This window comes from Lycium barbarum, chromosome 1 (assembly GCF_019175385.1).
Source record: "Lycium barbarum isolate Lr01 chromosome 1, ASM1917538v2, whole genome shotgun sequence".
Lineage (NCBI taxonomy): Eukaryota > Viridiplantae > Streptophyta > Magnoliopsida > Solanales > Solanaceae > Lycium > Lycium barbarum.
This window is the reverse complement of record NC_083337.1, coordinates 60,640,156-60,661,431: the sequence shown is the minus strand read 5'-3', so window position 1 is coordinate 60,661,431 and position 21,276 is coordinate 60,640,156. Positions and strand designations below refer to the sequence as shown.

Genomic DNA, 21,276 nt, shown 5'->3' with positions numbered 1-21,276 from the left:
ATGATTTGAAAATGAGGAGTGTGTTGTAGTGGAGTTCTCGGGTTTGGGGGCTGTTTTCGGGTAAATTGGAGAAATTGTTGGATTGTTGGAAATATTGTGTAACTTGTTTGAAATGTCCTTGAATATTGTTGGTATGGGTTCGGGTTGGAAATTGAATGTATGAGCGATAATATGGCTTGAATGTAAGCCGTCGAATTGGATATTATGAATGTTGTCGAATGATGTGCAAGAGAGTTGTTAATGTTATATTATCTTTCGGATTGGTCATTGGGGTTGCTAGGTTGATTATTGTTGTTGTTGTTGTTGTTGTTGTTGTTGTTGTTGATTGTGGCCGAGTTAAATTCTCGGGGTTGACCTATTTACAGGGGAAATGCTGCCCAAATTACTGTAGAATTAAGTGTTAGTTTGGAATAAATTGCCTAGTGCCGATGGCTAATGTGTAATACTCGTTGACGTATTTGTAGACCTTGGGGAGCCCGAGGCGTAGGTTGGATTAGCTTGAGTTGAGTTAGCTTGGAGTGCGTACGAGGTATGTAAAGCTCAACCTTCTTTCTTTTGGCATGTCTTAGTTATAAATAGGCTATGTCACGAGCCTCGAGGAAATTCTAAATCCGCAATCCGAGTATGTTATGATCTCTATATATATTCCTTAGCATTCGTATGTTTGATGTGATGAAATATGAACCCTTATGTTTTCGAAATAATTGATTTCCAATGTTGCACTAAAAGCTTTGTTTTAAAGAATTCCGTAACTATGAACGCCGTAACTTTCACAGAAAGGCTCGGATTGCTTCGATATCTTCGTAGGAGTTTGCATGGCGTATGATAAGTAAGTTTTCCCATAGGCGGGCCCGGCTCGGGTCGATACCCGTCCGTGGGTCCCGCGACTTTCCTTTATGTAATTCGGAGGACTTTTGAAAGAATGTAGTATGACTATTATCTCGATTTTCAAAGTACGGTCATTTTACTTATAATTGAGTCCATGATAATGATTTTATGCATATGGTTACTCATGACTCTGCTCGTGCGTTCTGTTATATCTTTCGCCGGTTCCCGGGCCGGTTCTGTTGTCGTGCGCCCTTTGATATATTCCGGTGTTATGCTGTGTTGATGGTTCACCGAGCCACTCGCTAGAGGGCCGGGTTCCACTTATATTTGGTGTTATGCTGTGTATGGCGTTATGCTGTGTTATGATGTGTGACGGGGATACGGAGATTTGAAACCTTCTGATGTTATGCTGTGTTATGGCGCCATCGACAGGCGGGCGACCATATTCTCTGTGCCCTATGCATGACTTATATTTTGAGAGTAAACATTTTGGTATTTTGGGTTTGCACTTATGATCTGTACTTCTATTTCGTTTATGCCTCAGATTTGTTTTCTGTATCTTCTGCTTTGCATACTCAGTACATATTTCGTACTGACCCCCTTTCTTCGGGGGGCTGCGTTTCATGCCCGCAGGTGTAGACGCACAGTTTGGTGATCCAGCCGTTTAGGATACCCTCTTCTGCTGTTTGGAGTGCTCCTCTTATTCCGGAGCCTACATTTTGGTATATATCTTCGTTCGTTGCATATGTATGTATTTGTTCAGGGGTACGGCGGGGCCCTGTCCCGCCATATGATTCGGTTGGTCTGTTTAGAGGTCTGTAGACGTATATGTGGGTTTTGTGCCTACTTCTGTACGGGTGTGTTTGTATGATCCCACTTGTCATGGCAGCCTTGTCGGCGTGCGTTTGTATATGTTTTGGGCCGTTGCGCCATTTGATAGCCTTGTCGGCTTCTGATATATATGTACATATATGGTTGTGTTTGAAATGTGTCTGAGACAGTTTGATATAATTTGAGGCAGCGTGTGATATTTGTGCCCGTATACGCTATCTGTATGTGATTCGGATTTGATGAGTGTGTTCGGGTGCCCAGTTCGGGCACTAGTCACGGCCTACGGGGTTGGGTCGTGACATTGTAGTTCTCACATAAGTTTCTAACTTAACGTCAAACTTTTCAATTAATTACTTCCAGGTCCCAAATTTATTTTTTAAGGTAAAATTTACTTTTTATTTTTATTATCTCTTTTCATTACTTTACTACTATATATAAGGGAGAATACTCATTTTTTGTAGTCACGTAATTTTTTTTTTGACTCTTTTTACCTCTTATTGAAAGTTTAACGGCTTTGTGAATCTTCACGCATTTTGGTAAATTTTGAGAACTTTAAGGACTTTTTCATGCCACTAAAATTGGTGATGTTATGGAAAAGGTTATAGAGGCCCCACAAAGTATACTCATACATATTTGAATCTTTTATGTAGAAATATTATTAAACTTGTTTCAAATTATGTTTTTTCTTAAGAATTTATTATAGGTACATAAAGAATTATCATGTCATTCAATTATATCTTAATATAGGCTTAATTATTGAATTAAAAATATTATTCTTATAATAAGATTTTTTATTTATTGATGTTATTTACCATTTATCATTTGCTATTTTAGTTTTTTTATTCGTCTATTTAGTAATTTCTTTTTAATTTTCTCCTACATGTAAACTAAGAAAAATACTTTCCTTTAATTTCCAGGTACGTTTCTGTACTTTAATATTTAAGAAGTCTTTCGAAGTATCATATTGATGTTACAAAAATAAAGAAGCAACAACAGAAGAAATTTAAAAGATATCTACAAATTAAAATTTTAACGTTAGTTTGGGCCTGGGCTTGGCCAAATGACACTAGTGGTTATATAAAGGAATTTTAACTTGCCATAGCTACTCCTAAGACTTAATTATGGATAGTAACTATCTTTTTTAATAATTAAGTTTAGTAGCTATATTATTCAAAATTTACATTTCATAGCTACCCCACCTTTTTTAATTAAATGTGTTGCCCCATAATCCCTAAGTTTTTGCCATTTTAGCTTCATGCCCACCAAGTATATTTTCAGTGTATACAACCGTTTTCACACCAATTTTCAGTGTATACAACGTCGATTTTGTATTTCGTTGTATTTTCGTTATATTTCGCTGTATTTCGAAAACGCGAACGTGGCCGGACTCAACAACGATTTTGTATTTCGTTGTATTTCGCTGTACTTCGATAACGCGAAAATGACCAGACTCAATAGCGATTTTGTATTTCGTTGTATTTCGAAAACGCGAAAATGACCACAAATACAACAAAAGCAGTTATGAATTGTAATTTTGCAACTTGTAGCTATAAATTGTTAGGATCCATTAAAAGATAGCTATTTGTGTAAGTTTTACTTATATAAATGTAAACTGAAAATGTGACTATGTAGGTGTAACTAGTTATTTGAGGCCCGTGCTAAGCCTGGGCCCAAACCCAAAATATAAAAATACTCCCTCTGTCCCAAAAAGATTGTCCTCATTTCCTTTTTAGTCTGTCACAAAAAGATTGTCCCCTTTCTATATTTAGAAACACTTTAACTTTATGAGATGATTTACATATCTAAGGCTTATTTTGGACCACACATTTCAAAAGTCTTCATTTATTTCTTAAACTTTGTGCCAAGTCAAAAGAGGACAATCTTTTTGGGACGGAGGGAGATATTTTAATTAAAGAAATATAATTTATGTTAGTAATAACTAAATTTCATATAAGTATATTTTCAATATATAAAAGCAAAACTTTCATTTCACTCCTTTAATATTTTAACTTTCATTTTGATGAAATTGTTTACTTCAAATCAAATGCGGAGTCAGAATTTTACATTTATAAGTTTTGGATCCTAACTTTTTAAAGTTATTTAGTTCTAAATTAATAATCAATACATAATAATGAACTTTTAAGACAAATACAAAATTTGTGCAACAGATGGGGCTGCTCCTCCCTTAATTAGGGGTCACGGGTTCGAACCTGAATATGGAAAAATCTTTGGAGGAAGCGCTTCTCCCGAATGAGCGCTATGCAATGCGAATTATCTGAATTAATCAGACTCAAATGAGGATATCGAGCACCGAATAGAAAATCAAAAAACGGGGAAAACGAGATAGGAAGTTCGACAACTTTTGAAAAATAGACCTTAAGAATAAAAAGTAAATTTGACTTAAAAAATAAAATTAAGACTTAAAAGTAATTAATTAAAAAGTTTAAAATTTTATTAGAAACTTTTGTGAGAATTACAAAAGGCCCTTCGTTATCTCTTATATAGTAATATATTTTCGTTGAGTTGTATATTTCTGTAAAAATGCCAAAAATAAATCTCCATAAATCGAGGATAGAAGATATTTTAGGCAGTAGAAGACTACCAGTAAAAGCATCACGTTACACCGAACAGTCCTCATTACTTCGGCTTTTCGAAAGGGAGTAAGCTTATTCAAATGACACTTTTGCCCCACATATAAATAGCGAAAAGGAGGGGTAAAACTGGTTTCAGTCTCATTCCAAACTTTCCCTTTAATCGAAGCTCCGTCGCCAAATTTTCTTCCCTCCGCCCACACTGCCGCCGAGCCGCCGCCGTTGCTGCCGCCGTTGTTTTTCACCGGCGTTGTTCACTCGCCCCCTTTCTCTGGCGATTACGTCTTCCTTTTCCGACAGAGGGTTAGTTTGGGAAACAAACCTCGTTACTTCTTCTCCCCTAACCCTCGTCTTTTATTTGTATTTTTTTCTTTTTAAAAATTTCTACTTTGCATGTGTACGTTAGATTCCTAATGCTTGGACTTTTTTCTTTATTCTTTTTCTGCAATTATCTTGCATTCGAACTCCTGTACGGAACATTTGTATGGGAAAGTCAAAGAACAAAGTGAAAATCTGCTTTTAGTGTTAAGAAGGACTCTATGTTTTTTGTGGAAACTTTGATCTGCGTTGTGAAAAGGGGTAGTGGTTAAAGGTCATGCAAGTAAAAACTGTGAGTTTGTTAACATGTTTTTGGCCCTCCTTTTTTTTTTCTTTGACAATGATGGTGTCTGGGCAGCTTGAACGCACCTCGACTAATTCACTGGTTGCGTGCTACCTCCACATTAGAAGAATTAACCTAGTGTAATCTCTGCTGGGTTTCGAACCTTGATTTTCTGCTGAGTGTGAACTTGTTGCCCTCAAAACTGTAATCTTGTATTATCAGACTCCCTGTGTGTGTGAACCTGTATATCATTCTTATTTCTCCCCTTTCATTATCAAAGAGAGAAATTTTGGCAGAGATATAGCAATGCAGAATAAAGCAGATATCTAAAGCAATCCTTGACCAATCCCAGTAAACTGGAGTCACAAAAATAATAAGTTCTGTGAGTGATACCCATGTCTAGCATCCAGTAAAACAAAGAAGAAAAAGAAGAATCACCTGTTTAGTGAAACCCATCATTAAAACTTGAATTATAACTTAAAAGGTGCGAATGATAGCCAACGCCAGTGAATTCATCTGCCTGAACGGTGCAAGTGAGGATTGTTTCATACGCCTTGCAATGTCATGTACCATTTTACTAGCCAGGACTTGATCCATTAAATAGGATCTGAATGTGTCCTAGACAATTGACAGTCCCTTCAAAATACTTGGGATGTTTAGTTCTTTGGGGGGGGGGGGGGGGGGGGGGAATAATGACAATGAGTTCTTATGCAGTTGATAGATGACACTTGTTGGACATCCGTCTTTGACAGTTGTTTAAAACTGTACTGACATACTGTGTTTGATCTAATTAATCTAGGTGTTTCTATATTCTTGAACTCATTTTTGTTTCCTATTTTCTTCCTTGTTATGGAGATAAGTTTGTGGTTGTAGCTAATTTTTCTTTTTTCATGTGTAGAAGCCGGAATCATGGAGTATGTATCTTGAGCTTATCATGGCTTCTAAGGGGTATAAATCTAAGCCGGACCATGAAACACGTGTCCGACGTCAAAAGGTTTGAGTTACATCTTAGTTGCAATCATCCTTACATTTAGAAGCTATTATCTGTGGTTTTCTTTCTGTATTTTTTTTTTTTTTTTTGGGTCAATCCATTTCCTTTTATATCGGGAGTCTCAAGGTGGATGGGGTTGTTTTTCTTTTTTGATCTATGCATTATTCCTTTTAGGCTGAGCAAGTATACATGGTAATAGCAGAGCAGTATGCTTAGAATGTGAATGAACTTATCAAAGAAAAAAACACATAATTTTAATGGATTAGTGTGTTGAGCCTAGATCAATCTAAGCATTGTGGTCGGTGGGTGATAGACCAAACCTTGGCCGTGTTTCTTAGCCATAATAATTCAGAATGCTCTTAACATTACCAGTTTTGGGAAAAAAAATATTCAGAATGCTCTTGGTTGCCAAAATGTGCCTATTTAAGGATTCTGAAATAGGTATTTCCAGTTCCAGCGCAAATGGCAGTATTATGAAATCATTCTAGTAGGTGGAATACACTATTATGCAGCGACATATTGATGAATTCCACGGGAATCACCTTACCGTGCTTAGAAAAAGAAATTCTATGGGAATCAGTCATGTCCCGAAGATGTTCTCAAGTCTTTGTTCCTGTATGGTATCTTAATTAAAAGCTCACACAAGGGTATCAAATGTACATCTAATATAGGCCAGAAGGGTCTCATCTAGAATGGAGGCTGTTCATAATTTTGTGTGGCCTGAACCCTTGGATGTATCAGCAGTTGGTGTGAAAGAGTTAACAAGTAGAATGTTTAGCTGCGGCGTTGGTGTATATCAATTACTGGATGCTTTTTTTTGTTTGAAAGCAACTTGGATCCCCTCCTAGATGATGCCAATGCTCTAATTCTTGGAGAATGATAAAGATACCTGTGAATATGGAATTATATAAATCTTATATTAGCATTCAAGTCCATGTAGTTCGTTAATGTTTTCTTCGACTTCTCCATTGATTGATCTAAAGTTGCAAGGTGATCATTTTGGTGTATAAGTTCGTTATACTTATACTACCTTCTTTTATTTTCTCTTTTCTTGTTCTCTAATGTATTCTTGACTGGAACATACTGAGTATCAGAAGATTACACGGCTGAACTGTGGCATCATATTAATACAAACCAGCCATCTGGCTTATTAGTGTTGTGATCTGCAATGCTTTTGTCACATGGCTAACCAATTGTGGTTGATGCAATGCAATGTCATTTAGTGCTTTATCAAAAAAAAAAAAATGCAATGTCATTTAGTGATATTGGATAAAGAATTAGGCCAAAAGCACACACTTCGAAATAGAAAGAAAGAAGGAAAGCATGAGACCCCGGGTCAAAAGACGAAGGGAAGCATGAAGCAACTATCTAAATTTGCTATCTTTCTATGAGCTCCTAGGAAAAGGTCGTACTCCCAAAGCAAGGGAGCTTAAGTATATTCTTTAAGAGATGAGTTTTCTTGATCCAGCTATAAGGATGGGACAATACGGTAAAGATAAAACGTGGAACATAATAGAAATCCCTAGTTTTTGAATCTATTGGACCAACTATCTTTGTCCTAGAAATTGTGTGATATAGGGTCATTTTATTTTCTTCTTCCTAATTAGTTGGTCAGATATACAGATATTCCCATAAAAAAGATCTATCTAATTAGTAGGGGTTACCTTGTTCCTCTCTCATCTTCTACATTTTCTGTTTGCTCATTTTCTTGATTTGTATTTAGGGTCTTGAAGCACCTAAAGAACCTCAACGTCTAAAAACACACTGGGATCATGTTCTTGAGGAGATGGTCTGGTTGTCGAAGGTATATAAAGTCCTTTCCCTATTTCAGGAGCTATTATGTAAGTTACTAGATGAATGTCATTGAAGTTATTCTAAGGATGATTTCTTATATATCAGGACTTTGAATCAGAGAGGAAGTGGAAGTTGGCTCAAGCAAGGAAGGTTGCTATACGAGCTAGCAAGGGAATGCTTGATCAGGCGACACGGGGAGAAAAGAGAGTTAAGGTGGTTGTTTTATTCTCTTCTCCTGCACGTGAACATTTTCATATTAGTGACCGACACTTCAGAAGGTATTGCATTGTTTACTAATTACATTGCTAAAATTTACTTATTTCTCTACTATAATATTTCATCAGGAAGAAGAGCAACGTCTGCGTAAAGTTGCACTCAATATCTCAAAGGACATCAAAAAATTTTGGTTGAAAATAGAGAAGCTGGTAAAGTTCATTATCTGGAGAACCTTCAGACTCAACTATTTTTCCCAATCCAGGTAATCTTGAGCTTTGACAGAGATTATTCACATGTTTTTGATATTTCAGGTTCTTTACAAGCATCAGTTGGAGCTAGATGAGAAGAAGAAGAAAGCACTTGACAAGCAGCTAGAGTTTCTTCTTGGACAAACAGAAAGGTTAGTCTGCCCCTCCGCTTCCTTTTCCTTTCCTGTTTTGCTGATGTCGTTTCTACTGCTAAGAAGACACTCTTATTACTACTCTATATACACTAGAAGTCTAGAACGACAAAGTTTTGTCGTCCTCACGGGTAATATAGGAATATCAATTCTTTGATGCTAGCACGTGGCTGCTGCAATTGGCTTTTCCCTGCATATTATCATTTTTTCCCTCATTCATTTTCTTAAGACCACTCTCGCACGGGCCTTTATAATTTGTGTATAGTGTAACCTTTTAAGGAGCTTTTCTTGCCCCTTATAAGGTTACTTTTTACATCATTTGTCCTTATACATTTTGGTAAAATTTACGGAGCTTTGGAGCCAATTTTTTTTTTTTCAACTGAAGCATTTACTAGGTCTTACTTTACTTTCAAACATGTCCCATGTCATATGATCCTCTCCATACTCTTCCTCTCTATCTGTTTCAAACCTCCAAAATTTTGCTCCTTTAGTGAGCTCATATGTGCATAGATCTGTCCGAGAATCATTTTCAGGTATAGTTTTAAAAATCTTTTACTTTTCATGCACTTGAATTGTTATTTATTAATATCCTTATATGTTTATTAGGTTAATTTGTGTAAAGACTCCAAACTAAGTTTATAAATATTAGTATAAACTTGAAGTTGTTAAAAAGTTTACTGCATTATTTAGATGATTGTAGAAGATGAAAATATGGGTATTTGCTAATACATGTGAAAATAAAGTACATTGTTAAAATCTTAATGAGTTCAAGGTATGCATATGTGAGTTTGAAGTAAATAATTCTATCAATAGTGAAAGCTAAAATGTTAAAGCAGTAAAATGAAGTTTTGCTTTTATATATTGGAAACATACTTTAAATTTTATTAGTTGTTATATGAGGTTGTTACATTACGTGCTTTTGAACTATTTATCTCATCTACCACTAGTTTCTCAATGCACCTTACTTCATGTTTTTCTTTAAAAGAAATCAAACGTTGGTACAAAATAGTTGGCATTACTTGAGATCTTCTTCATGGATAAGTGTTCTTTTCAAAAAACATCTACTCCTTCCATTTCAATTTATGTGAACCTATTTGGCTGGGCATAGAGTTTATGAAAAAAGAGAAGACTTTTGAACTTGTGGTGTAAAATGAGGCACATATATATTTTGCATGGCTATAAATCATTGCATAAAGGTAAATTATTTCCAAATATGGAAAGGGGTTATTCTTTTTGGCACGAACTAAAAAGGAAATAGGTTCACATAAACTGAAATGGAGGGAGTATTTCAATTTTGGTTTTGGTTTGAACATTAATCCGTTGCATGCACAAATCGTTTTATAACTTTTGTTCTTCTTTCATAGAACTTGTATTAAATCTTGTTTTTCCTATGAAAGAGGTTAGTACAATGACTTTTATTAGATTAACCTAGAGTGTATACAATATTGTCAAGAATTAAGAAATTAGCATCTTTTTTTTTTTTTTTTTTTTTTTTTTTTTAAAAAGAAGACATGAACCTTTATTTTTTTAAACTTGTTCAATTACATGTGGGGATGAAGAAGAGGAAAAATGACAAGAGGTTAAAACTTTCCTGAATATTGGTGATTGTACGAGGTTCTATATTATTCATGTTGAACCAAGTATGATTCTCATGTAATTAGTTCCTTTTTCCAGACTTATTTTTTCTGAGCTGAATAGAAATCTTTTATGGACAACTTTATTCTTCGCCTTTAAAATATCTATGATGCATTACAAATACTGAAAGTAGAAATTATTGAATGGTGCCATATACAACAACAACATACCTAATATAATCCCACAAGGTGGGATCTGGAGAGGGTAGAAATTATTGAATGGTGCCATAAATAGTGTTAAAAATGAAGGTAGTGTTATCAGTCAAGATCGAATTGTCTTTAAAATGTCTTGTTTGGATAACTAAGAATTAATCTTTTTAAGCATAAATATATATGAAGAACTAACTTGATTCTTGAGGTTCATTTTAATGAATTTGAGTTTTTTCTTGAATTTCGTCTAAAACTAGCATAAACCCTTGACCCATAAATTAATGAGTGAAAAGTTCATAGATATCAAAAGAAATCTATTTCTATCTATAACTAAAAATCATATGCTCACAAATTCATAATAATACGAAAATGTTTTCCAATTTATGATCTTCACCGAACGTAGTCATCATACTTTATTATGTTAGTTTATAGGATGTTGAATCACTTGTGTCCTTTGGTATTTGCTAAATTTCCTGTCAAACTTGCTTCCTCATAAATAATTTTCCTTTAAAATTATCCAATTATATGACTATTTAATTGTGTAAAACTTATCAACAAGACATGATCACGCAACTACATTTAAATTAGTTATGCAGTAGAAAAGTGTGACACAAATTATACTTAATTAATTAATATTACTGTTTCTATATCTTGAGTTTGGGCCCGGGCTTAGCGCGGGCCTCCAGCAACTAGTTTGCAATGAAAAGACGTTTTTTTTTTTTTTTGAATTCGTTGAGTTGTAGTTGATTGATTGACCTAATGAATAACATGATTAGGCGTTCTTCCTTCTTTATCCTAGGTACTCAACAATGCTCGCGGAGAACCTTGTAAGTTCACCAAGTACTTGCAAACAAAAGAATTCTTTGTCTGCACCAGAAGCATTGAGAATCCAGTGTAAAGAAGGGAGTGAAGGGGATGTAACCAATCGTGACTGTGTTGGAGAAAATCTTCGTAAGTACATTAACTATAGATAACTGACAAATATTGAGAAGCTTATTGACAATAATTTTCCCTCTGTTTCTTACTTAAACTGAAATTTCCAGAACATTCAATTGGTAGTGATATTGATGACGACTTTGGTGTGCAATCTGAAGACGAAATGGTAAGCTTTCAAATAGCAGAGGTGGATTTTGATACCATGCTTATTTGTGTTAGTAGGTTTTTGAAGTCTTACATATCATTTATTTTTACCATTGAAAAGGTGTTTGATATGTGTCCTGTAAATGCTTGAATGCGGGGGGCAGCATGAATTATTTATACTTGAGCTAAAATAGCGATCATAACGCCTGGTGTGGGTTTGATATTAAGCTAATTATAGGAAACTAGCTTTGAGGCAAATTTTCTGATGAAATAAGTTTGGAGATTTTCTTCCTCTCCACCCCATTTTCTGGTCCTGAAGGAAGGGTCGGCATTTGCGCTGCACAATAATATCAAAGCCCGGAATGAGCTGTGATTTATTTGAAATAAGACCTTCAAATCAATATGTTGATCTTTACAGCGAATTAAATGTACTTAGATGACCTTGCAGAGTATAACATTATAAATACATGTTGATGCAATCATCTAATCCAAATGGCAGGCAGTAGTTTTATGGGGCACCAGTGGTTTCAGACCTTTAATTTCTTGAAGCAGTTGTGTGGATTCTTTTTTTTTTTTTTTGGAAATTGGTAACAACTTGTATTCACAGTAAAATTCAGCTTCAATTGAAGCTGAATTGTAATCTTTACAGAAAAGTATAAGGAGCACCCAACAAAAACTTACACTTGTCCTATTAAATCTACCAGGTCTCCTATCTCCCCCCACAAATTTTGTTTACACCAAAAATAGAAGAGATTTAGACAATTCATCCTAATTTTCTGGATAAAGCTACTAGTGCCCCCACAATTCATCTTAACAGAGAAAGTTCCTTTGTTGTTCAATTTCCATCATAGTCTGTCAGGGTAAACTGAAGTTCCTCCAAAGGAGGCTAAGAGTTGGAGCATATTGGTTAAGCTTTCAATTTCCCAATCATTGAGAGCTCTTATGAAAATAAGATCCCATCCTTGAGGGCTCCAAACTTGACTGATTTGTGCTTGAGCTTGGAGGCTTATAGAGTATAAGTCAGGGAAAGTCGATTGAAGGTTGTTATGGCCAATCCAGTGATCTGCCCAAAAGTAGTCTTTCTGCCATCGCCAACTATGATATCTACATTAGCCCAGAATTCATTCCAGTGGAACCTAATAGATTTCCATGCACTAGTACCATAAGGGCCATTAACTTCTTTAGTAATCCATTGATCTAGCATCCCATATTTCTGGGAAATGAATCTTTTCCATAAAGCATTGTCCTCTGAATTGAATCTCCATAGCCATTTCTGCAACAAACTTTTGTTGTGCAACCCCAAGTTCTTAATGCCCAGCCCACTCTCCTTCTTGTTCAAAATGATTGAGTCCCATTTGACCAGGTTCTTGCATCTCCTTTCATCATCAACTTTATTACCTTGCCAGAGAAAGTCTCAGTTTGTCAATCTTTTTCTCTACTCATCTGGGGAGTGGGAAGAGAGACATCATGTATGTAGGGAGGGCATCCAAGAAAGAATTAATGAGTGTAACTCTGCCACCCAAAGAGAGGTATTGGGTTTTCCACCTTGTCAGCTTCTTGTTACATCTCTACAAAACTTCATCCCGGATTTCTTTGGATTTGTTTTTGGCACCTAGAGGCATCCCTAGGTACTTAGTGGGGAGCGAGCCCACTTGACAACCTAGGTTCCATGCTAGATTCTAAAGATCATCAACTTGATTAATTGGATAGAGTGAACTTTTGCTCCAGTTGACATGAAGACTAGACAAGGCTTCAAAAATGGTCAGGATTGCTCTGAGATGTCTGATCTGCTCCACTTCAGCATCACAAAAAACTAGTGAATCGTCAGCATATAGTAAATGAGTGATCTCTAGATGGTTGCTAATGGTGGACTGAGAATCGAAGCCCCTAATCCAACCATTAGATTTAGCTGTCCTAACCATGTGATTAAGACCTTCCATAGCAATCAAAAATAAGAAAAGTGAGGTGACAATGAGTCACCCTGTCTGAGACCTCTTTGAGATTGAAAGAAACCTGCTGGACAACCATTTATCAGAACAGAAAATCTAACACTAAAGATGCAAAATTTGATCCAGTTTATCCACTTGTGCCCAAAGCCCATGTCTTCCAGGATCTTCAGCAGATAGCCCCAATTGACATGGTCAAAAGCTTTTTCGATATCCAATTTACATAGAATTCCCAGCCTTCCTTGTTTGAATCTGGAGTCCACTAGCTCATTAGCTAGTAAGGCTGCATCCATAATCTGTCTCCCTTTCAAGAAGGCCATTTGGTGTTCATCGATCAACTTCCCCATGACTGTCTTCAGTCTTTCTGTGATGATTTTAGAGATGATCTTGTAAACTCCTCCGATAAGGCTTATAGGTCTGAAATCTTTAAGTTCTTCTGCCCCATTCTTCTTTGGTATCAATGCAATGAGAGTAGCATTGAAGGATCTCTCAAAGAATTCATTGTGATGAAAATTAAGAATGGTTTGCGTTAGGTCTTCCTTTAGAATATCCCAACATTCTTTAAAGAAACCCATTGTAAAGCCATCGGGGCCCGGAGCCTTATCGATTGCACATAAATTGATGGTATTTAGCACTTCTTCTTCTTCAGAAAAAGCTTTGCAACCATTGACTTTCCTCCTCAGTTATCTTGGGACAGCTAACATAATTCAGAGAAGGCCTCCATGATTCGGTTACATGTAATGCTGAACTTTTTGAGCACTCATTATTTTCATAATAGATGATCTTGTTTTAATGAAGATTGTCAAGGATAAAACCTTCTTAAATACTAGATTTGAGTCTTTTTGCTACAGAATTCAATTGTCAAGAACTTACCTCCAGCTACTCCAAATAATGTGCAAAATTAGATGGTACTCCCTCCATTCCAGCTTTTGTGGCATCATTTTCTCTTTAGTCCATTTTAAAAAGAATATCAGCTTTCTAAATTTTGAACAATTTTGACTTACACTTACCGTTATACCCTTGATGAGAAGCTTTTATAACCACCCAAATATTTTGGAATGCTTAAGACCACAAGTTTCAAAAGAGGAGAAAGAAGATTCTATGGTGGAACACAATGCCTGCTTGCATCTGGTGGACCGTATGGAAAGAAAGCAGTGCTAGATGTTTTGAAGACAAAGCACACTCCATACAGCAAATCATGTCTAATTGTACACTTTTGTTTTCTTTTTGGTGCAGGGAGGAATTTGTAAATAGTAGATCAATACTTAGCCTCTTAGAATCCTTACAAGATTAGAAAGGAATTCATCTTTTGGTTTTTGCACTCTTGTACATATACAAGTACCTTTTCTAAAAACAAAGCCACGATTTTGATAAGTCTTAAAGCCGCACAAATGTTGTGGCATGTTTATTACCATAAGTTTCAAAAGTCTTTATTTCTTTCTAAACTCGGTGCCCATTCGAACTTTTCTATTTTTCTCTTTCTTCAATAGGAAGTTGGGGAGGTCAATTTTATCACATAAATTGAAACGTAGGGAGTATTATCTTTTAGCCTTAAACATCCAAAGCAATAAACTGGCACTCCCTTTTCCAAATTTATGTGATAGTGTTTGTCTTAGCACGAAGTTTAAGAATGAAAGTAAGACTTTTGAAACTTGTGATCTAAAACAAGCATAGATATTTGTGTGGCTATAAAGGGTACTATGAGAAGTTTAAAGCTTAATTGTTACCAAATATCGAAAGGTGTCATTCTTTTTGGGATTGATTAAAAAGGAAAGAGTGTCACGTAAATTGGGACTGAGGGAGTATTTAGAAAATTCAAGTACCTTGTGTAACGATTCGGAGTATGAAAATATACAATGTCTTGGTTTGCAGACTCGCACATCATAGGGATATGATTTGATATTGATGCTTATCCTTCAGTTCTGCCTTCTGTCTGACATCGCTTTAGTTGAGGCATTTGTTAGGTTGAGAACTGAACAGGGATTTGACTACAATCATTTTTTTTGGATAAGAAATCGACTGCTATCAACTGATCTCTGTGAAATTATTGTTGGTAGGATATCATTCTGCTCTGTAACTGATGTACTAGAGATTTGTTTTTTTGATAATCGTGGTGTCCGGTCCAACTTGCGTGCACCTTGACTAATTTAATGGGGTACCTGTTACCTCTCAAGTGTCACCAGCACATGAACCGGTAACTCTACCCACCAAGGCTTGGACAAATAGGACGCTATCACCTAGTGTTTTTGTCTCCGCTAGGATTTGACCTAAGACCTCATAGTTCTGAATCCACTTTGTTGACCACTAGGCCACACCCTTGGGTGGATGGACCTTAGAATACTGTGCTTATGGTATATTATCTGGTGCACTGGTCAAGTAAAGAACCATATTGCTTTGACAGCTGTACTTGCGAGTTGTCTGTAGATTACGAGTCCCTAAAAAGTTACCAGTCTTTGTAGTAATGAAGCTAATCTGGCCCCCACTTCCTTTCTGGGTTGGGTTTTAGAGGGGGCTCTTATCTTCATTGCTGTTTCATTTGAGTCATTTGAATTATTTACGCGGTCCTTTATCTGTTCATAGGGCTTAATTTGGGTTGCTTTTTCTTTCTCATCAACTTCTCTGATTTTGGGGTTATAACCATCTGAAAAATTATTGTTAGAGGGGGATATTATAAAGTCGGTTGCAGTTCTGCTAATGTTGTCCTATAAACAATGTTGTCATGTATGGTGATACTGCTTTAGGAAGATGACGAGCATACTATTGAAGAAGATGAGGCTGTTATAACTAAAGAAGAAAGGGAAGAAGAGTTAGCTGCCTTACAAAATGAAATGGATCTACCTCTTGAAGAGCTTCTTAAGCGTTATGCAGTTGGGGAAGGTACTATATGGCTGATCGAATCATTGTAGATTATTTCACATTCATGCCTCTTCCTGCACTATTTGACAAGTTCCTGTATCATCTGACATTCGTGAAGAAGATGGATTATCTTAAGTCTCTTCGTTTTTCCGATCAATCACATGCTTTTGGTGAAGTATCTAAAATATGTGTTTGATTTATATTCATTGTGAATATTCAGCTAGCAGAGATTGTAGCCCCGAGAAGAGTGATGCAGATGTTACAGTCAGTTCTGGCAAGGGCAGCGATAAATGTGAGTTGCAGTCAGCCTCTTTGTCTATTTCTAATTGTAAAGTCAAGGAACTCTCCATGGATTCAAGTAATCGCTGTACAGGTAGAGACGTTGATGTTGCTACTGAGACTGACAAAGGCTGCACACCTGCAATTTCGGGTCGTCGTTCTGTAAGTTGTATGTGTTTATGGTTACTGCTTTGACTACTATAACTAGGTAAGTGGTTGAGGTGATATATTTGCTTTTTGGTACATGCAGGTTGAAAGTAACGGCGTCTTTTCAGTTCCAAATAATCATTATTCTGACCTAGGGAAAGACAAGCTAAAAAGTCCTCCAAAGAAGTATCAGGAGTTGCACAGAGTTAATTTGTTAGGTGACTTTAATGATGAACAGGTAAAGATGCTTATCTAACAATTAATTGGAATGCAGTGTTTTTTCTATCAGAGTGTCTCTTTGGTTCCTTAGTATGCCTCACGAAGAGTACCTTCAGTATTTCGTACCTTCCTCTGAATTTTCTCCATTTTATGTAGGATGATGATGATTATGTCCTTGCTGTTGGTGAAGATAAAGGATACAATATGGTAAGGCAATGACTGCTATATTATCCAGTTGGTTACAGAGCATCAACCTGTCTGAGGCAAAATCTCATCATTTTAACAGTTCATTTTTAGTGTGTTCTCTATTTCCAAGATGAATTTGAGGTATTAGCATCTGTTGCGTGATCTAGTCTTAGAGATTGCTTATAAAATCAATCACTTTGTGTGGTATTGGTAGGATGATGAAACAACTTTGTTAGAGGAGGAGGAGTTGGCAAAGGCAGAGGCAAATGATGCTGCAGATGAGGTAAAAACTCATTTTTTTGACTTTCCTATCCGAAATTCTGATGCATTCTGTTATACATAGACCTGGTCCACAGTTCTCCCCTCATGTGTAATAGAGTTTCAAAATGGTTACATTTGCTGTTGCAATGAGGTAAATTCTCAATTTTCAGATTACACTGTTGCAAAAGGAGAGCGAACTTCCTTCAGATGAGCTCCTTGCTAGGTATAAAGAGGTATGTGCTGCTCTGCTCTTCTAGGGGACTTGATGTTACAGTTAATTCTTACCACTGTCATGTTTTGCTTGTTAGGATTTTGATACTGATGAAAATGGGGGGGATGATTCTGAATCATATGCGTCTGCTTCTGATGATCTTTTGGAATCACCAGCACACAATGAATCTGAACCCAGTCGAGTAAATGATGGACTGTGTGATGTAATGCCCACTACAGTTGCTGAGAAGGAAGAAAAGGAAGTTGAAGGTGTGGATAAAACAGAGGAAGAGAGGGAGAGTGAGGATATAATTGCTGATGCAGCAGCTGCTGCCAGATCAGCACAACCAACGGGTAGTACCTTCTCAACAACCAAAGTGCGGACTAAGTTCCCCTTCCTTCTAAAATTTCCCCTCCGTGAGTATCAACATATTGGTTTGGACTGGCTTGTAACCATGTATGAGAAGAAACTTAATGGAATCCTAGCAGATGAAATGGGTTTGGGGAAGACTATCATGACAATTGCTCTTCTTGCTCACCTAGCATGTGAAAAAGGAATTTGGGGCCCTCATCTTATTGTTGTCCCAACTAGTGTTATGCTAAACTGGGAGACTGAGTTTCTTAGATGGTGTCCTGCTTTCAAAATCTTGACATATTTTGGCAGTGCAAAAGAGCGAAAGATTAAAAGGCAAGGCTGGTTGAAGCCAAACTCGTTTCACATATGTATCACAACTTACAGACTCGTTATACAAGACTCCAAAGTTTTCAAGCGTAAGAAGTGGAAATACCTGATTTTAGATGAAGCTCATCTAATAAAGAATTGGAAATCACAAAGATGGCAGACGCTTCTGAATTTTAACTCAAAACGGCGTATTCTTTTGACTGGTACGCCATTGCAGAATGATCTCATGGAGCTGTGGTCTCTAATGCATTTCTTGATGCCGCATATTTTTCAATCTCATCAAGAATTCAAAGATTGGTTCTGTAATCCTATTTCTGGAATGGTTGAGGGACAAGAAAAGGTAAATAAGGAAGTTGTTGATCGCTTGCATAATGTCCTTCGTCCCTTTATTCTCCGCCGTTTGAAAAGGGATGTGGAGAAGCAGCTTCCTTCAAAACATGAGCACGTTATTTATTGTAAGCTCTCAAGGAGGCAGCGTAACTTGTATGAAGACTTTATTGCTAGTTCGGAGACACAAGCCACTCTAGCTAGTTCAAATTTTTTTGGGATGATAAGTGTTATAATGCAACTTCGCAAAGTGTGCAATCATCCTGACTTATTTGAAGGACGTCCAATAGTGAGCTCTTTTGATATGAGTGGTATTCATATGCACTTGAGCTCTACCATTTGCTCGATGCTTTTGCCTGGTATATTTTCAACCGTCAACCTTGGAGCTTTGGGATTGTTGTTTACACATCTTGATTTTTCAATGACGTCTTGGGAGAGTAATGATGTTCAATCCATTGCTACCCCATCAAGCTTGATTGAGGGTCGTGTGTCTCTGATTCATGGTGAAGAAACTTCACAAGGACTTAAACGGAATAAGAAGTTTCACGGAACAAACATATTTGAAGAGATCCAAAAGGCACTTGCTGAGGAGAGACTGAGAGAAGCAAAGGAGAGAGCAGCATCTATTGCATGGTGGAATTCCATTAAGTGTAAGCGGAAACCTGTATATTCTACAAGTATTCGGGAGATTGTTACTGTGAAACATCCAGTCCATGGCATTTACTGTCAAAAAAGTAATCCCTTGTCATTCTTGTACTCCGCTAGGCTTGCGGAATCAATACTGTCACCAGTTGAGAGATTCCAAAAAATGGTTGATCAGGTTGAGACTTTTATGTTTGCAATCCCTGCTGCACGTTCCCCAGCACCTGCTTGCTGGTGCAGTAAACCAGGAACTTCCGTATTTTTCAGTCCGACCTTTAAGGAGAGATGTTCTGAGGTTCTTTCTCCTCTTCTCACTCCTTTTCGTCCAGCCATTGTTAGAAGGCAAGTCTACTTTCCAGATAGGCGGCTTATACAATTTGACTGTGGAAAGCTGCAGGAGCTTGCAGGCTTGTTGAGGCGATTAAAATCAGAAGGTCACCGTGCATTAATTTTCACCCAAATGACAAAGATGCTTGATGTTTTAGAAGCCTTCATTAATTTGTATGGGTACACTTACATGCGTCTGGATGGTTCTACTCCGCCAGAAGCGAGACAAACTTTGATGCAACGTTTCAACACGAATCCAAAGATTTTCCTTTTTATTTTGTCAACCCGTAGTGGTGGAGTTGGCATCAACTTGGTGGGTGCAGACACAGTCATCTTTTATGATAGTGACTGGAACCCAGCTATGGATCAACAAGCTCAAGATCGCTGTCATAGAATAGGCCAGACTCGTGAAGTACACATTTACCGGTTGATAAGTGAGAGCACAATTGAAGAGAATATTTTGAAAAAGGCAAACCAGAAGCGTGCTCTGGATGATTTGGTTATACAGCGTGGAAGTTACAACACTGAATTCTTCAAGAAGCTGGATCCAATGGAATTGTTCTCAGGCCACAGAACAGTTTCCTTAAAGAATAGTGAAGTAGAGAAGAATAGCAATGTCACTGAGGTTCAGCTTTCTAATGCTGACGTGGAGGCTGCGCTGCAAAATGTAGAAGATGAGGCAGATTACATGGCTCTGAAGAAAGTTGAAGAGGAAGAGGCAGTAGACAATCAGGAGTTTACTGAAGAAGCAATTGTCAGGTTGGAAGATGATGAACTTGGTAATGATGATGAGACGAAGGCTGATGAGCCTGCTGATCATGAAGCCCTAGTTACAACATCAAGTAAAGAACTTGTGGCAAAGGCAAATGTTAGCAATCCATTAAAAGAACAAGCAATTACTTTTGCTGGTAAAGAAGATGACATTGACATGCTGGCCGATGTCAAACAGATGGCAGCAGCAGCAGCTGCTGCCGGACAAGCTATCTTGTCTTTCGAGGGTCAGTTACGTCCAATTGATCGGTATGCTGTTCGTTTTCTGGAGTTATGGGACCCTATCATAGACAAGACAGCTATTGAGTCACAAGGTCATTTTGAAGAAACTGAATGGGAATTGGATAGAATTGAAAAGTTGAAGGAAGATATGGAAGCAGAGATTGACGATGATGAAGAGCCTTTAGTTTACGAGAGTAAGCTTATCTTAACCCTTCATAACTTTTTGTCTTTGTATTTATTTCAAGTAAATATTTGACCTAGCTATCTGTACAAGAAAATTTTCACACAGAAATAGTTTGTAGCTTCACTCACATGTGAGGGATATAATCAAATTTTGGTCTTTAGTTGGACTGATATTGAGATTTGGAACAAAAATGTTCTACTGATAGTTATACAAAAATGATCTTAGATATTTGAGGCTGCAAACATTTTTAATTTGCTGAATTAACGCTCTTAAGAAAGTAGTTTAAATGAATTCTGTCCCCATTAATGTCAGGATGGGATGCTGATTTTGCTACTGAGGTATACAGACAGCAGGTTGAGACTTTGGCTCAGCATCAGGTTTGTAATTTTGTGATACTTTGGGTTATTGTCACCCTTCTTTTCCTTTTTGTCCTTTATAAAAGCTAGAGGAGAAGGAAGATAATACAACGAAAGAAGGGATAAAGAATAAACATAACTGGATGTAGGTTTCATAGAATAACTAACCTTATACTGTGACAGTTGATGAAGGAACTGGAAGCTGAAGCTAAAGAGAAAGAACTTGCAGAATATGAGAACTCCATGGGGTAAGCGATTGCTGTAATAATAAGAACTGTTCCCGTTCTTCCTTTCTTTCATTCTTTTCTTTTGTTTTGTTTCTGAGATAATTAATAGTCCGCATTTCTTACTTCTATTATGAAGAGTTTACCGTCCTGATTTTTTTGTTTTGGAATCTTGATTGTCAATTATCTCACTTGACTTTATCTAGCTTCTATCCCCTTGCGTTCCAATTTTGCACTGCTAGTAGTTAGGTCCGTACAGGATTATATGTGATTTTGATCTCTGTGCTAGGATTGTCACAGTTTGAACTAAATCAAGTTTAC

At 36.9% G+C, this 21,276-nt stretch overlaps 1 protein-coding gene across 3 annotated transcripts in view; it reads left to right on the top strand.

Moving 5' to 3' along the window:
* The first annotated feature begins 4,327 nt into the window (after positions 1-4,327).
* LOC132635638 (protein PHOTOPERIOD-INDEPENDENT EARLY FLOWERING 1) overlaps positions 4,328-21,276 on the top strand; it is a 28,506-nt gene continuing 11,557 nt past the window's right edge. The window contains exons 1-18 of one of the 3 annotated variants that reach the window (XM_060352113.1): positions 4,328-4,553; positions 5,750-5,845; positions 7,566-7,646; positions 7,742-7,849; positions 7,981-8,061; positions 8,164-8,252; positions 10,836-10,987; positions 11,080-11,138; positions 15,804-15,939; positions 16,139-16,210; positions 16,292-16,359; positions 16,448-16,582; positions 16,720-16,770; positions 16,964-17,032; positions 17,181-17,243; positions 17,319-20,385; positions 20,688-20,752; positions 20,924-20,979. In XM_060352113.1, coding sequence (XP_060208096.1) covers positions 5,768-5,845; positions 7,566-7,646; positions 7,742-7,849; positions 7,981-8,061; positions 8,164-8,252; positions 10,836-10,987; positions 11,080-11,138; positions 15,804-15,939; positions 16,139-16,210; positions 16,292-16,359; positions 16,448-16,582; positions 16,720-16,770; positions 16,964-17,032; positions 17,181-17,243; positions 17,319-20,385; positions 20,688-20,752; positions 20,924-20,979 — 4,430 coding nt within the window. In that variant the 5' untranslated portion in view covers positions 4,328-4,553; positions 5,750-5,767. Of the gene's footprint in view, positions 4,554-5,749; positions 5,846-7,565; positions 7,647-7,741; positions 7,850-7,980; positions 8,062-8,163; positions 8,253-10,835; positions 10,988-11,079; positions 11,139-15,803; positions 15,940-16,138; positions 16,211-16,291; positions 16,360-16,447; positions 16,583-16,719; positions 16,771-16,963; positions 17,033-17,180; positions 17,244-17,318; positions 20,386-20,687; positions 20,753-20,914; positions 20,980-21,276 lie in introns of those variants that run through there. The other 2 variants (XM_060352104.1, XM_060352120.1) reach the window with 2 other exon arrangements.